Source organism: Ursus maritimus, unplaced genomic scaffold, assembly GCF_017311325.1.
Source record: "Ursus maritimus isolate PB19 unplaced genomic scaffold, ASM1731132v1 scaffold_3, whole genome shotgun sequence".
In the NCBI taxonomy this organism is placed as follows: domain Eukaryota; kingdom Metazoa; phylum Chordata; class Mammalia; order Carnivora; family Ursidae; genus Ursus; species Ursus maritimus.
The window spans coordinates 89,403,381-89,420,973 of NW_024425563.1; the positions used below are offsets into that span (position 1 = coordinate 89,403,381).

Below are 17,593 nucleotides of genomic sequence, written 5' to 3' on the forward strand. Positions count from 1 at the left end.
CCCCCCCCCCCCCCGCACCTGGAAACGTTCCCAGGCAGGCCCCCCCAGCGTGCCCACTGCCCAGCGGAGGAAGTAGAGGCACCGGAGGCCCAGCCATGCGGCCAGCCTAACACAGGGGAGCGGAACTCCCGCCCAGGCAGGCGGAATACAGAGCCAGCGCTTAGCCTCTGCACCGTAACTGCCTCCAGCCTAAGTATTATTGGGTTTCTTTGAAGAAATGAAAATAAATGGAACTGAAGCAATAATCAAAATCAGAACTGAAGTAAACTTTCCTGAAATGAAAACAATACTTCAGGATATGGATCAAAAGGACTTAACTGTGTTCCAGACAAAATTAATGAAAATAGACCCAAACAAGACATAACTTAGCAAACCGAACTACAAGGGCCGTATATTGTTGTTTTATTGTTGTTATTATTATTAGTCTAAGCTCCAAGGCAGGACAAAAAAAAAAATTAAAAAGGTTTTGTGAAAGAACAAAAGTATGCTAGCCTCAGACACGTCCACAAAAATAAAGGTCAGACAAAAGGGAGCAACATCTCCAAAATTTTAAGAGAAAATATCTCCACCCTGAACTCCACACTAAATTGATTCTGTTTATGTATGAAGGTGACATATTTTATCTAGGGGGTCTTAATACACTACAGAAAGAAAAATCACAACAGCTATTTAAAGATGCATTAGATCTAGATATCTGGAGTTTATCTTTGTAATAATCTTTATGTTTTTATCATTACTAACCACTTCGCCAGATCATTCTATACCAGCTACTCAATTTTCCCAATACTGCTAGCTTATATAAATTATGTGCACCAAAATATTTATTTTCACTTCTATCAATGCTAATAAAACATATGTGAAAGCTATTTTTATTTTTTTGTAGTAGACTTTATTAAGAAAGCTTTGTGTAATTACTTTATTTTTCTTTCAGTAAAAGTATTTATTATTTATATAATAATATTTTTTAATTATATTATGTTAGTCACCATACAGTACATCCCTGGTTTTTGATGCGAAGTTAGATGATTCATCAGTTGCGTATAACACCCAGTGCACCATGCAATACGTGCCCTCCTTACTACCCATCACCAGCCTATCCCATTCCCCCACCCCCTCCCCTCTGAAGCCCTCAGTTTGTTTCTCAGAGTCCATAGTCTCTCATGCTTCATTCCCCCTTCTGATTACCCCCCCTTTCTTTATCCCTTTCTTCTCCTACCGATCTTCCCACTTCTTATGTTCCATAGATGAGAGAAACCATATGATAACTGTCTTTCTCTGCTTGACTTCTTTCACTTAGATTAAATGTATCACGGTCTACACCAAAATACAGCAGTTAAAAATCTGCCTAAATTGGAAAACATGTATTTGCCAAGAAATGTACAGGTGATATCTAAGGGTCACTATCCACTAGACCCAGTTAAAATATCCCACTTTGCCACATCAAATAATAATTATTCAACATTTAAAGCTTTGAAAATTCCTCGATGAAGTATTTCAGTAAAAATTCTTTTCCAATCTGAAAAATGAATATTCTCTTTCAACAATTTAGTTCAACTAAATCGGTTGTCAGCCCAGAAGGAATTTCTTATCTTTAAGAAAACAAAATAAAGATAACCTTCTTTTACAAATTCATAAATACAAACAGGTTTCAATTGTTTGGATAATTCTGAATTTCCATACGTACCAACTCCCTGCTCACCTCTCTGACGGTCTGGTTCACCTCAGAATTTTAGAAAGTACTGTAAAATTTGACAGTGATTTTTGGAAAGCACAGTGTTCCAATTACCATTTCAAAAGACCTTTTGGACAACATTAAGCTTAGATATATAAAATACATTCTTGTGTGTCAAAAGGACTTCATTTTTCTTTTGTGCATACATTAAATGGGTATAAATCTTTTACATGGAGTACATTGTTTTTCATTTACTCATCTTAATGACCCATTGAATTTAGGTCATGTAAAAATACAAAATTAGATTAGGAAATGTGCTCTATTCAGTTAGGAATACATAAGATTATGTAATGATCCTTAATGCACTTTCTTCTCAAATTGTTATTTTAGAAAAGTAGCTTAAATACACTGTGCATTAGAATTTTATCATTGCAAACCAACATTAGAAAAGACTTCCATCGACTGAAAAACAAAAAAGACATTCTTATAAGTGGAAAATCAATCACCACAACCACTAAATGTCACAGCTCGACATCAGCAAGAAGTACTGATAATTGTTAGTTATACACCACACAAATGATCTATGTCCTCGCGTGAGGAAGTGGGTGCCAGGTTTTTAGAAAACTGTACATATATTGATTTTACATTTATTTAATGTGGCCATTGTAAGACACTTTATTCTTCTGATAAACTATGATTGCTTATCAAAAGATTCTATAATTCAAGAGAAACATTCATAACTTGTGCGAAAATGAAAACCACCGGCCCACAGAAATCATGCCCACAAAATCCAATTTTGTGGATTTATGGCAGAAAGGCATTAAACTACTGTCTTGCAGGAACTGCAGACTAGTCACTGAAGTATAAGTGGCACGGCAGTAATGATTAAGGTGACACGTCCCCCTGCCACAGCTGTTAATCAGCTTAAGACTAGTTACATTATTGACATTCTTGTAATTACTTTTCCTAAGGCACATTTGTGCGACATATATTTTACTTTAATTATGAGCAATTGGAAGCAAGTCCAATACCCAAAAAGAATAATCAAGGTTCTCCTAAAGCAGGTATACAGCAAGTAGAGAGCGTTTCCCAGCCCCTGGAGTTGGCGACCATCCTAGGCCTCAGAGCCACACAGTGTTTCCCATGTGCCCACGTCATTGCCATACCTTGCCATCCTCTGAACACACGCCCATGTGCTCTCCACTCTCGTCCAGGCTAATCTGATTTATCTTCACGGGACTCTATTCAAACAAGCAAACAAACATGTAAAACTTCAGGAAAATTTATACATTCCCAAACAAATGCCTTGGCTCTTTGTAATATTTAAGTGAGACAAACTGTTAGTTTAGATGTGTTGAGTCTAAGACATATTCAGTTTCTGCAAATGAAAAGGTAAAGTACAGCTTTACTCTCACACATGTAACAAACCCGGAAACCTAAGATTTCCCGAAATTACATATTGCACATGTTTCAAGTACCAGCTAAAATGCCATTTTTGTTACAGGTTATATGCCTTTTTATTTATTCTGTTTGCTCCCTATTCCTAAAATTCCTTCCCAACCAAGTCCATTAAAAGAACATAACAGACGCCAAAAAAAAAAAAAAAAAAAAAAATCATGATGTAAAGAAAAATTTTCACTGTTTTAGTTTGGTACGTTCTTCTCTCACAAATCACTAAATCAACTTTGTATTTACATTTTATGCTTAGTACTTTCTGGGGAGAAATCCACAGGGTCTAGCTGATATCCACTAATTTGTTATCCCTCTTCTTTTGAGTAATCTCAAATTCTTAAAATCTGTCAAGACTGAAATCAGGCATTCTACTTTGGATATATTTTCCCAAGCATAAATACACAATGGGACTTTTACTATTTTTCACAACTTTCTTGTTTTCTATGTAGCCATCTGTTTACTTACTAAAACATTCATATAGGTGGATTTTCCAATAGAAGTCAAAACTGGTAAATGTTGACGACATTAAAAAATGGCAAGCTTTTTTGCCTCCTTAAATAATGGCAGTTTCCTGCTATTTTACAAAAACGTGATAGAACAAACTCAGCATGGAAAGAAAAGCCCTCATCGGTTAGGACAGGAGTCTGCAAATTAGTTTTTTAAAGTATCTAACCTCAAGATAATTTGGCTTGTTGATAAGAATAAATGGAAAAATACAAAACGGAATGTTCCTTTCTCAGTGGAAAGTATCTCAGAGCTAGTAAGCAAAGGTTAGGGCAGACCAAGACTCCCAGACCTCGGAAGGCTACCCACTGACTGACGTTGTCGAGAGAAATTCCTCAGTCGCAGGATGAAACAGCTGGCCCCAGAGCCCTTCCTCATGCTGATCACCACACAAGCAACATTCATTCCTGAAATGCAGTCTATGAAAAGCAACCTATCTCCTCAAAAGTTCCTAGGATGTTGAGGTGCCTGGGTGGCTCAACTGGTTTAAGTGCCTGCCTTCAGCTCAGGTCATGATCCCAGGGTCCTGGGATCCAGCCCGGCGTCTGGCTCCCTGCTCAGTGGGGAGTCTGCTTCTCCCTCTCCCTCTGCACCCACTCGTGCTCTCTCAAATAAATAAGTAAAATTTTAAAAGGTTTCTAGAATGTTAAAAGAGGAAAGGACCGCGTAGATAGATATTTGATCCCTTTTACTGGGGAATAAACCAAACACAACAGAGAAAGAGCTAGGGATCCGGCCTAGAGAGCAGGGGACAGGCATCCTGCACAGGGAGTGTTGTGATGGATGGCAAAAGAATATGCAAAACAAAATACAAGCTGAACTGGGAGAGCAGTGAGGCTAGCATGTCTGGACTCCTGGCTGAGAAGCCCGACTGCTCAGCTCCCATAGTCTTCTTTGGATAAATGCTTTCCTCACTGAGTATCCTCTGGGACCAGTTTCCTCACGCTCATCATTTTGCTCATCAAACAACATTTTAACACCCATTTACTCTTGGCAAACATAAACCCCACATACCCGAGTGCAACTTAACTGGCATTTGGTTATACTCTAACTCAAACTGCATTTTAATAGGGGCATGTAGCCTAGCGATGCTGAGCTTTCCTGTCCTGTCCAATACGGTAGCATCGGAATGTGACTATTTATATGGAATCAAAACTACACAAAATCAAAGTGTGCCAAGTGCTCAACCACCACATGTGACCAGCAGCTACTGAGTGTATCACCACATGAATCAGAACATTTTCCTCACTGCACAAAGTTCTACCGTTCCAGGCCTACAAAACTGAGCCCCGCCGCTGAATGCTGTCCTTCTTTACGAGGCCCTTCTTTACAACAACATACAGTAAGAAGTGCATTTCCTTCCCATATACATGTCACAATTTATGTGATTTTTTCTTGGACTCTGGGACTGTGCCAGTCCTCTCCAGGTCATACTGCATCATTTCCAAAGAGCCGGCAGACACCGGAGCTGGTCCTCACCGTCTTAGGGGGAAGCAAGCACCACCTCACGAAGAGGAGGAGGAGGCCTCAAGAGTTTCTGAGAGCTGTCTGGAACCGTAGTCCTTCTTGGTTGCTAGGTAAACTTCTCATGACAACGTCTCCCTTCCCCAGTAGAAGCTGTTACCACCACATCAGCAATGTGACAGGGAAAAGCAGATCTACAAGGTTTAAGAAACCTCCTTCCCTCACATCTCTGTAATAGAAATTTTCTTTACTTTTTTTCCTGCCAAAGATCAATATTCATTGATTGATTTCCCTGACTACTAATAAACATAAGTATTTTTCTTAAGTCTGCTGGCCAATTAATTTGCTCAAGCAGCTGAGCTTGTTCACAGACATCTCTTACTCATTCTTCTACCGAAGTATTTGTTGTTTTCTTGTCAATTTCCTTTTTATTTTTAGGGTATGACGTCTTGGTACAATACCTCACCCAGACATTGCATGTGGTCTTTTTTTTTTTTTTTAATTGTAAGATGGCTAGTGCTTTATTTCTAATGTGTAAGTCTTTAATACTTTTGGGACTCATTTTTTTCCCCAAATGGACATCCAGTTGGGGTAGCCCCATTTATTAAATAATCCATCCTTCTTCTGAAGAGAACTGTTTGTCATATAATAAACATTCACGTATATTCAGATAACCTTCTGCATTTTCAATTGTGGCCTCTTTGTCAATTCATCAGTGACTTACTTATAATATACACAGCATGTTCCGTTATCTGGTAAAAGGCAAAACCGAGCCATAGTTCTCCACACTTTCCTCGGCTTTTCTCCGAAATGAAAGACAAAATGACCCTCATGTTGCTAAACACAGTGGTCAGTGTTCAAGCCTAACTTAAACTAATAGGAGGATGTAAAACTGCTGATAATTCACTCTCCTCGTTGCTTCCAGGACACCATACTTGTCTGCTTTTCCTTCTAAATTTCCAGCTTCCCTCTTGGGTCTCTGGCCGGATTCTCCCAATCTCCCAATTTCTGTATTTCATGGTTCAGTCCTTGCTGCTCTTCTCTCTGACGCCTATGTTCGCTTCTTTCGTCATTTTCTTCCAAGCCATGAACTGACTCGTAAATTTTCTCTCTAGACTGGGCCTCTCCCTCTTTCAGACCGATATATAAAACTGCCTATTTTACAGATATACTTGGATGCCTACCAGGCATGTCAACTAAAGCATATCCCAACCCAAGATCCTGATGCCCCCTTATGAAAGGGCCCTGCTTAATGTTTCCCCATCCCAGTTAAGGATGACTACATTCTTCTGGCTGCTCAGGGCAAAAAACCTTGCAGCCATTCCTGACTTCTGTTTTTCTTTCACACTCTACCGTGCACGTGTCAGCAATTCTTATCGTCTCGTAAACCAAATTTATCCAGACTTTGACCACTTTCACCAGCCCTAGAGCTGCCATCCAAGCCACCATCATTCTGGCCTGGATCATCCTAATATTCTCTTCTTAACCAGTGGATCTGCTTCTGCAGTCACCCTCCCAAAAGTCTGTTCAAAAAACCAGCAGAAAGATACCGTTAACAGGCTGATCAGATAATGTCATTCCTTTAAAATCCTCCAATCGCCTCCCATCTCAGGATAAAACCCGAAGTTTTTACTGTGACCTCAGAGTCCTCAACAGTTTGGTTCCAGCCCTCCTGCCAACTTCTCCCCTCATCTACGCTCGGCCTTGTTCCCTCTCCTCCACCACGATGACCTTCCTGCTGTCTTCCTGCCTTAGAGCCTTTGCACCTGTTTGCCCAGAATGTGTTACTGCCAAATCTTCACTGGTTGTCACCTTCTCGGGAATGTTCTCTGGCCACTGATCTGAAATTTCAACGTTCAACCAAACATCACAACTCCTTCACTGCTTTATTTTTCCCTGTAGCACTTATCACTACCTACCTTACTATGTGTTTTACTTACTTATCTTATTCATGGTCAAACTCACTACAATATTAAATTCATGAGAGACAGTTCAGAGAATAAAAAATTCCAATCACACACAAATTCTTCCAGAGAACAGAATAGAAAGCGCATGTTTCCCAAATCATTTTAGCAAGCCAGCATAACCTTATAATAACAAAGCTCAACAAGGATATTATGAGAAACAAAAAGTACAAGTGAATCTCAGTCATGGACGTAAATGGAAACATCCTAAAGAAAATATTAATAAAGTCAGCATATATAGAAAACCCAAGTTTATTCCAGAAATACTAAGGCTAGTATAACATAGGGAAAAGAATTAATATAATTCTCTACATTAAGAAAATAAATGAGGACTATCCAAAGATCATCTCAATAGATGCAGAAAGTGATCAAACTCATGTTAAAAACTCTTGGCATGGTGGGATGAAAAAGTCTTCATTCTCACTTAATGGTGGAATGCTAAAAAGCTTTCCCTTTGATATCTCTACAACATTGACTCTTCTAATCCGTAAAGCTGGAGCATTACTCCATTTATTAGACCTTCTTTAATGTCTCCAAATAAAATTTGATACTTTTCCCCTTAGAGATCTTGCACTTTATTTTATCCTGGGAGTGGCAATGCCTGTAAGTACCCTTTTCTCCTTCCTGGTATGTATAATAGGATTCCATTTACACAACACAAAAAAAAAGGCAAAATTCTATGACAGTGAACAGGGGGCACACAGAGAGGGCAGAAAATGAAAAAGAAAAGCTAAGCATTTTCAATTATAAAGGTCAGTGCAGTGGAGTCCCTTTAAGGGAACTGCGAGTGGAGGGGGATTTCACACCATCTGTTCTCAACTGAATTCTAGTTACATGACGGTTGGCAGATAACTACTATTTCACTGCATATTTTATGTGGTTTGGAAAGTTGTATTTCACAATAAAAATAAACACTAAAAATTTAAAATAAAATTAAGAAGAACTTGCCCATGAAAATCTCTGGGGTCCATACCTTCAGTGGCTTATTTCTTATATCATGTTTTTTTCCCCCATGACTGTCAAGCAACTCAAATGTTCTCATTCTGTTCTGGTCATCTTGATTTTCCCAGAAAATACTGCATTTCATAGTCTTAGAAATGAAAATGTTTTTACTTTACTTTTTCTTCTTTTAATACTTTAATAATACTAATGATATTACTACTACTACAGCTGAGTTAACATTTCCTAGAGGCTTATTGGGCATGGGGTTCTAAGAGTTTTATACAGGTACCATTTGTTCCTCACCGCAATTCTAGGAAGCAGGTACTATTATTTTTCCTATTTCACATTTGCAAATATGAAAATGTCATTTTTAATGTTTTCTTCTATTTTATTAATTTCTACTTATTGTATATTAATTTTCCCTTTTTGTCTTAGAACAATTTTGTTGACCTTAATGTAACTTCCTGACATTAATATAGTGCACATTAGTCACTGCCCACGTGTTAGCCATAAAATAATCAAATGTCTGGCATTTGCCTTTGAGTATGCCAACTGGCCATAAATTAGAGGCCAAAAAATTACGTGTGGTTGCAGTAATCATTTCCTCTTTGAAAAAAGCAACATTTTATTTTGTTTTGTTTCATTTCTAAGGATGGTGACAGTATTATTTGGTTCTTTATCTAGTTATTAATAAAATTCTAGTGTAACTACAATTGTGGCCAGAAATGTGGTTTATATAATATTTTTTTAAAAATTGATTGCTCTTTGAAACCTAAGATATTCACTTCAAACTAACACATATTCTCTGGTTCAGAATAAACATATTTTTAACGTTATTTGTATTATCTAATTTCTATATACCTTTACTTTTTTCTTCTTTATCTATCAAAGACTGATAGAAACAGGTTTCAAGAACTTCCCATTACAACTGCAGCTTTGTCCATTTCTCCCTGAACTTCAAATAAATTTTAGTCTAGATATAAGATGCCCTATAATTGGACACATCAAAGGTATGAAAAAGTTTCCTTTTACCTCTAAATGTAATCAATATAACATATGGTCTGCTGGCTAAGGCTCTTTTGCCTTAAACTCTAACTTTTTCTCACATTTTTATTGCCAACATGCTTCATGTTTATTTCAAATATGAAAGCTGAAGCTATTTTTCTTTTAGGAACAATATTTTGTACTTTTTACTTTTATTTTTGTATTTTGTACTTTTTAGAATTACGTTTCTCCATTCCATTACTACTTTTTTGCTGTATTACTCAAATTCTTTTGTTTATCTAGGTACAATTTAAAGGCTGTTCATTCTGTTTGTATCCTATGAGTGATTATCTTTAAATTTTTATAAATCATACTTGAATTATGTCTCACTCCAAATCAGTGCAACCATACACACGGACTCACTCCAAATCAGTGCAACCACACACACGGACTCACTCCAAATCAGTGCAACCACACACACGGACTCACTCCAAATCAGTGCAACCACACACACGGACTCACTCCAAATCAGTGCAACCATACACACGGACTCACTCCAAATCAGTGCAACCACACACACGGACTCACTCCAAATCAGTGCAACCATACACACGGACTCACTCCAAATCAGTGCAACCATACACACGGACTCACTCCAAATCAGTGCAACCATACACACGGACTCACTCCAAATCAGTGCAACCATACACACGGACTCACTCCAAATCAGTGCAACCATACACACGGACTCACTCCAAATCAGTGCAACCATACACACGGACTCACTCCAAATCAGTGCAACCATACACACGGACTCACTCCAAATCAGTGCAACCATACACACGGACTCACTCCAAATCAGTGCAACCATACACACGGACTCACTCCAAATCAGTGCAACCATACACACGGACTCACTCCAAATCAGTGCAACCATACACACGGACTCACTCCAAATCAGTGCAACCATACACACGGACTCACTCCAAATCAGTGCAACCATACACACGGACTCACTCCAAATCAGTGCAACCATACACACGGACTCACTCCAAATCAGTGCAACCATACACACGGACTCACTCCAAATCAGTGCAACCATACACACGGACTCACTCCAAATCAGTGCAACCATACACACGGACTCACTCCAAATCAGTGCAACCATACACACGGACTCACTCCAAATCAGTGCAACCATACACACGGACTCACTCCAAATCAGTGCAACCATACACACGGACTCACTCCAAATCAGTGCAACCATACACACGGACTCACTCCAAATCAGTGCAACCATACACACGGACTCACTCCAAATCAGTGCAACCATACACACGGACTCACTCCAAATCAGTGCAACCATACACACGGACTCACTCCAAATCAGTGCAACCATACACACGGACTCACTCCAAATCAGTGCAACCATACACACGGACTCACTCCAAATCAGTGCAACCATACACACGGACTCACTCCAAATCAGTGCAACCATACACACGGACTCACTCCAAATCAGTGCAACCATACACACGGACTCACTCCAAATCAGTGCAACCATACACACGGACTCACTCCAAATCAGTGCAACCATACACACGGACTCACTCCAAATCAGTGCAACCATACACACGGACTCACTCCAAATCAGTGCAACCATACACACGGACTCACTCCAAATCAGTGCAACCATACACACGGACTCACTCCAAATCAGTGCAACCATACACACGGACTCACTCCAAATCAGTGCAACCATACACACGGACTCACTCCAAATCAGTGCAACCACACACACGGACTCACTCCAAATCAGTGCAACCATACACACGGACTCACTCCAAATCAGTGCAACCATACACACGGACTCACTCCAAATCAGTGCAACCATACACACGGACTCACTCCAAATCAGTGCAACCACACACACGGACTCACTCCAAATCAGTGCAACCACACACACGGACTCACTCCAAATCAGTGCAACCATACACACGGACTCACTCCAAATCAGTGCAACCACACACACGGACTCACTCCAAATCAGTGCAACCACACACACGGACTCACTCCAAATCAGTGCAACCGTACACACGGACTCACTCCAAATCAGTGCAACCGTACACACGGACTCACTCCAAATCAGTGCAACCGTACACACGGACTCACTCCAAATCAGTGCAACCGTACACACGGACTCACTCCAAATCAGTGCAACCGTACACACGGACTCACTCCAAATCAGTGCAACCGTACACACGGACTCACTCCAAATCAGTGCAACCGTACACACGGACTCACTCCAAATCAGTGCAACCGTACACACGGACTCACTCCAAATCAGTGCAACCGTACACACGGACTCACTCCAAATCAGTGCAACCGTACACACGGACTCACTCCAAATCAGTGCAACCATACACACGGACTCACTCCAAATCAGTGCAACCGTACACACGGACTCACTCCAAATCAGTGCAACCACACACACGGACTCAATTAGAAGATAAGGTATTTAGCACATGTTGATTTACTACTGCCTTCCTTTCCCTGTTTTAATGTGGAAATACAAATATTTTATATTTCATAAGTCACATCAAATAGAACTGCAGAGAAAATCTAGTTAATACATCAGTAAAAATTACAACCTTAAACTGTAAGTTCTAAGCGTGACTCAATCTAGAGGAAGAAACTGTTCAGCTACCCGGATGCCCATAATTTAAAAACTGACTCATGAGAGGTCAGTTAAAGATTAGGGATATTTACCTCTTGTCATGTACACTGCAAAAACTTTACAGCTTATTGTACACTTGAAATTCTTCTTTAGCTTTTGCAAATATCTGGACTTTTTACTCATGTAAATCAAACCAAGTAAACAGTCAACTCCCAAAAGAAAGAGTACAAATTATAGGTAAATAAAAATGAGTCAACCTTCATAATAAATACATATAAATACAAGATTGGCAAAGATTGTTTAAATATGTAGTTTTGTTATGTTAGTCACCATAACATCATAAAAAATTTAAAAAATTTTTTCTAGGAGCAAAATAAATAAATAAATATCTAGTTTTGGCAAAAAAGCCCCAAAACAGACATTCCTCGTACCCTATTGGTGGAAATTCAAATTTGGAGAAACTGTCCTAAGGATCATTTGGCAATGTGTATCAATAATCTTTAAAATATGTATTGTCTGGGGTACCTAGATGGCACAGTCGGTTAAGTGTTGGACTTCTGATTTTGGCTCAGGTAGTGATCTCAGTGATCTCAGGCAATGATCTTGTTCTCGAGACTGGCCCTGCCTTAGGCTCCACACTCAGTGTGGAGTCTGCTTAAGATTCTCTCTCTCTCTCCCTCTGCCCCCTCCTACTACTCCCCCCCCTTCCCCCAGTGCTCTCACTCTAAGACAAATAAATAAATCTTTTTAAAAATATATGTATTGCCTATTTTACACAAGAACAGTAAGAGGGGTGCCCAGGGGCTCAGTCAGTTAAGCGCCTGCCTTCGGCTCAGGTCATAATCTCCAGATCCTGGGACCATCGGGCCCTGGGATCAATGGGCCCTGCACTGAGCTGACTGATCAGCCAGGAGTCTGCTTCTCTGCTCTGCCTCTCCCTCCCATCCCCCCCACTCGTGTTCTCTCTCTGTAATAAATAAATAAAATCTTTAAAATAACAAACAAAAACAAAAAACAAAAGAAAGACCATTTTGCAAAGATGCTTTCCACAGCAGGTTTCTTTTGTAAGACACTAAGAAATAGAAATTATCTAAATTTCTAAAAGCAAGGAATATAAATGGTGAAAATTAAAAGAAAAAAAATTAAGTTTAAAAAATGTAATATGTAATCAAGAATCTGACTTTGGGGTGCCTGGGTGGCTCAGTTGATTGAGTGTCCAACTCTTGATTTTGGCTCAGGTCATGGTCTCGGGGTCATGGAATCAAGCCCTGAGTCAGGCTCCATGCTCTTTGGGAAGTCTGCCTGAGATTCTTTCTCTCCCCTTCTGCCCCTCCCCCTGCACACATGTGTGTGCACTCTCCCACCCTCTCTCTCAAATAAATAAATCTTTTTTTAAAAAATTAAGAATCTGACTTTATCCAAGAGAAGTCAGGTCTTTGCCCTTGGTTTCTGGGAGATAATCTATCCTGATAGGAATGTCTTTGTTAAAGGCAAAAGACCTCAGAGTCTTTCAGTGGGCCATGCCAGAAAGACTAACCCCGTGGTTGCAGGTCAGGGCTTTGAGTCACAAGACATCAACCAACCTGGAAGTTGAATTCAACCATGTGGACAAACCATCAACCAATCATGCCCACATAACAGATCCCCAGTAAAAATCCTGAACACCAATGGGAGCTTCCCTGGTTCTCACACATTTATGTCAGGGGGTAACATGTCCATGAGGACAATGGAATCTTGCATCCCAGGGTCTGCCCTATGCGTCTCTTCCTTTAGCTGATTTTGACTGTGTCTTTTCCTTGTAATCAACTGTAATTGTTAGTATAATAACTTCCAGTGAGTTCTATGAGGCCTCTAACAATTATCAGTTGTGAAAGTGCACCTGGGAACTTCCCAGATCTTATAGTTGGTGCTGGTATTAGAAGTCTTCAGCAAACTCACTCTGGAAGACTGTGCCCTTAACTCTCACAATTTGGCTAGCTCTGAGTAAACAACACCCAGTGTTTATAAATACAACTGTATTTACAGGTATTTGTACGTAAGATATGTGACTGGAAGTAGATACTCTAAAATATTAGCACTGGTTTTATTTGGGTGCTGAGATACTGTTAGTGTTTAGACTGTCCCTTTCTACGTTTTGTTAATTTTCTATGACATATATTTATCTTGTTTGTAATCCAAAGATAAATATTTTTAAATGATTATGTAGTCAGTTCTTTAATTTAAAACCAGAACGACAGCAAAATATATCTTGATTGTTAAAGCCATTGCTCTGGGAACCTGCGGCACTCATTTTTACCTAAAGTGACAACTGAGTCTCATCACTATGCACATCGGTTTCTATTACTAGTTCTGTAATATTTGATAAAGAACAAATAAATAACAGGATTTCAGCATTATAGCTGTCAACGGCACAAGTAGCAGGTCTGGCATCTATAATCATTCCTCACAGAAATGCCTTACGCATTTCTGCTATTTCTGCATACCTGAAATAAACGGGAAAAAGAGAAAGGGTACAGGAGGGAAACTGGAGGGCAGGAGTCCGTCTTTCTTCAATATGGAGTTTCCTAATTGCCTGTTTCACACATAGAATTTAGGGGTGTGTCTGCAAAGCTGGGATACTGGAGTAGATGTAAACAAGAAAAGAGACCCGAGGAAAAAAAGACCCAAGAAAAATGGCCTCAGCTGTATTTTCCATTAGCTACAATTTTATTCCTAATGGAGACATGTTTGGAATTCTGGACAATATAAGTGAGTTTGTTCAAAAATCAATAATGTCAAGCTGACACTATAGAACATACAAAAATGTTTCCTTAATGGAACAAAAAAAGAGGCCTGAGTAAGCAGGAGGGGTGAGGACTGGCCCATACCTTCTAAGCCCGAGTCCACTACAGGTGGTCTCAAGTCCTTAAATTTAAAGAAAAAGGCAAAATTACCAGCATGTACACCTCATGTGATAATCAATTACCTAATGTAAAATGCCTGAAATAAACACACTTAGTATGGATTATGTCAGCTCTTCAATTAGGAATAAATTCACGGTCATTTCGAAAGCTGCTTTTAATGGAGTTCTTTGTGGCCACTTCTTTTCCCCCGACACTCCTCATCATCCCACCTTAAGCTATCGGTCCCCCAACAGCGAACCTAAGAAATCAATCTGCTAATGTATAATTTGTAAGGCTCCTCTGACTAACAAATGGATAATTGATTCCTTCACAAATGCTGTATCCCCATGGACACAGGGCAGAATGAATAAGAAACAGAAGACGGATTTCATTTTCGTTCTCTGAGATCCACTAGTTAGCAATCCCAACATCCACATGCTTGCCCGGGCAGCTTCATGCTCTTTAGTCACACTTAGCAAGCAAGCTGCACTTACATTACACGTGTGAAAAGCAAACGCCTGTTCTTTCATACTTGGGAAAAGCTCTTTTTACTGCTTCTTTTACTCTCCCCTGATGATACACCCCGAGGTGAGCAAGACCTCCAGCTGGAGGTAAGGAGTCTCTGAAAACTACACCTACTTGAGGGGTTTCTACACATCTGCAAAACAAACATTCATTTTCTCGCTGACTTATTCTGTGGCCAAAACAACCTAACCTTTAGCTATAAACTCTCAAATTTTCTCTGTTGCTCTACGATTTCAGCTCAGGTCTTCAATACTCAGTATCGGGCTTGAATAGCTGAAGAAGAGCTGATGGTCCACATCTGGCAATCACTTCCCCGTGATACTAACGACAACGCATTCCACCATTAGAATGAGTATGCAAGAAAACTGTATTCTTGTGACGTTTTGAAGATGATCCTACCTCTCTAAGATTTAATAACTACGTTAATTTGAGGTTCTTGATGTGATAATCCAGCTTTTAATAGAAGCTGCTGTTTCTGCAGATGGAAGAAAAATGCTCTGTTAGTAGCAATTCATTCCAACTTGAGAAATAACTAGGCAATTTTAAAAGCTACAAAGTCATTATTTTCCACTCTGAATAAAAGGCAGGAGCAGCGGTGAAAGGAGGCACAACTACATGTGAGTTACGTTTCAAATATTGTACGATAATGTGGCTGAAGTATTCTTTATTCTACAAACTACTGACCAATTATAAATTTATACCTTCAAAAATACATTCCTTTTCACAGAAATGGAAAAAACATCCTAAAATTTATATGAAACCACAAGACTAAAACAGCCAAAGTAATCATAAGAAAGAAAAAGCTGAGGCATCACACTTGCTGATTTTAAACTGTATTACAAAGTTATACTGATCAAAACAGTATGGGATTGACATAAACACGGACACCAAAAGCAATGGAACAGAATCAAGGGCCCAGAAATAAACCCGTGCATATATGGTCACCTAGTATTTCAAGAATACTCAATGGTGGAAGGATAGTTCCCTTAATAAACGGTGGGAAAATTGGATATTCCTATGTAAATAATGAAACTGGATCCGTATCTTATATCACTTACAAAAATTAACCCCAAATGGATTAAGAACTTAAAGGTAAGATACAAAACCATGGAACTCCTAGAAAAAAAAAACACCGGGGGAAAGCTCCCTGACAGTCTTGGCAATGATTTTTTGGACATGACACCAGAAGCCCCAGGTAACAAAATCAAAACTCAACAAGAAGAACTACTTCAAACTAAAAAGCTTCTGTACAGCAGAGGAACGATAAACAAAGTGAAAAGGCGACCTACGGAATGGAGGGCACTATGTGCAAACCATGTATCTGATCAGGGGCTAATATGCAAAAGATACAAGGAGTTCATACAACTCAACAGCAAGAAAACAATCTGATTTAAAAATGGGCAGATGGGGCGCCTGGGTGGCACAGCGGTTGAGCGTCTGCCTTCGGCTCAGGGTGTGATCCCAGCGTTGTGGGATCGAGCCCCACATCAGGCTCTTCCGCTATGAGCCTGCTTCTTCCTCTCCCACTCCCCCTGCTTGTGTTCCCTCTCTCGCTGGCTGTCTCTATCTCTGTCGAATAAATAAATAAAATCTTTAAAAAAAAAAAAAATGGGCAGAGGACTTGAACTGACATTTCTCCAAAGAAGACAAACAATGGCTGACAAGTACAGGAAAGGTTCTCCACATCATTAATTACCAAGGAAATGCAAATCAAAACCATGATGAGCTATCACGTCATACCTGTAAGGAAAGCTATCATAAGAGCTAACGAATGCTGGCGAGAACGCGGAGAAAAGGGAACCCTCGTGCATTGCTGGTGGGAATGTAAGTTGGTACGGCTACTATGGACAACAGCGTGGGGATTCCTCAAAAAATCAACACTAGAACTACCATATGATCCAGCTATCTCGCTTCTGGGTATAAATCCAAAGGAAATGATTTATGATCTCAAAGAGATCTGTACCCCTGCATTCACTGCAGAATTCATAACAGCCAAGATATGGGAACAACCTTAGTGTCCACTGACAGATGAATGGATAAAGAAAATGTGATGTGTGTATATATAATAACATTTCATATATATATACATATATATATCTATACACACACACACACACACACACACACGTATATACATATATACATATATATATCTATACACACACACACACACACACATATATACGGAAAATTATTAAGCCATAAAAAAATCCTGCCATTTACAACACCACAGATGGACCTTGAGGGCATGATGCTAAGTGAAACAAGTCAGACAGAAAAAGACAAATAGTATGATCTCACTTTTATGTGGAATCTGAAAACATCCAATTCCTAGAAACGGAGTAAAATGGAGGGTGCAGGGATGAGTGGGTGAGGAAATAGGGAGATGTTGGTCAAAGGTACGAAGTTATAAGATGAGGAAGTTCAGGAGATCTAAGGTACAGCATGGTGACTGCAGTAAACAATACTGTATCCTATATGTGAAAGCTGCTATGAGAGAAGAGCCTTAACCTTCCCACTATAACAA

General features: G+C 39.6%; 1 protein-coding gene across 2 annotated transcripts in view; it reads right to left on the minus strand.

The window, feature by feature from the left end:
- The window catches only part of VPS41 (VPS41 subunit of HOPS complex), a 170,888-nt gene that overhangs the window by 97,749 nt on the left and 55,546 nt on the right, over window positions 1–17,593 (minus strand). For both annotated transcript variants that reach the window (XM_008703510.2, XM_008703509.2), the window contains exon 5: window positions 2,839–2,913. In XM_008703510.2, the coding sequence (XP_008701732.1) occupies window positions 2,839–2,913 (75 nt within the window). The remainder of the gene's footprint in view (window positions 1–2,838; window positions 2,914–17,593) is intronic.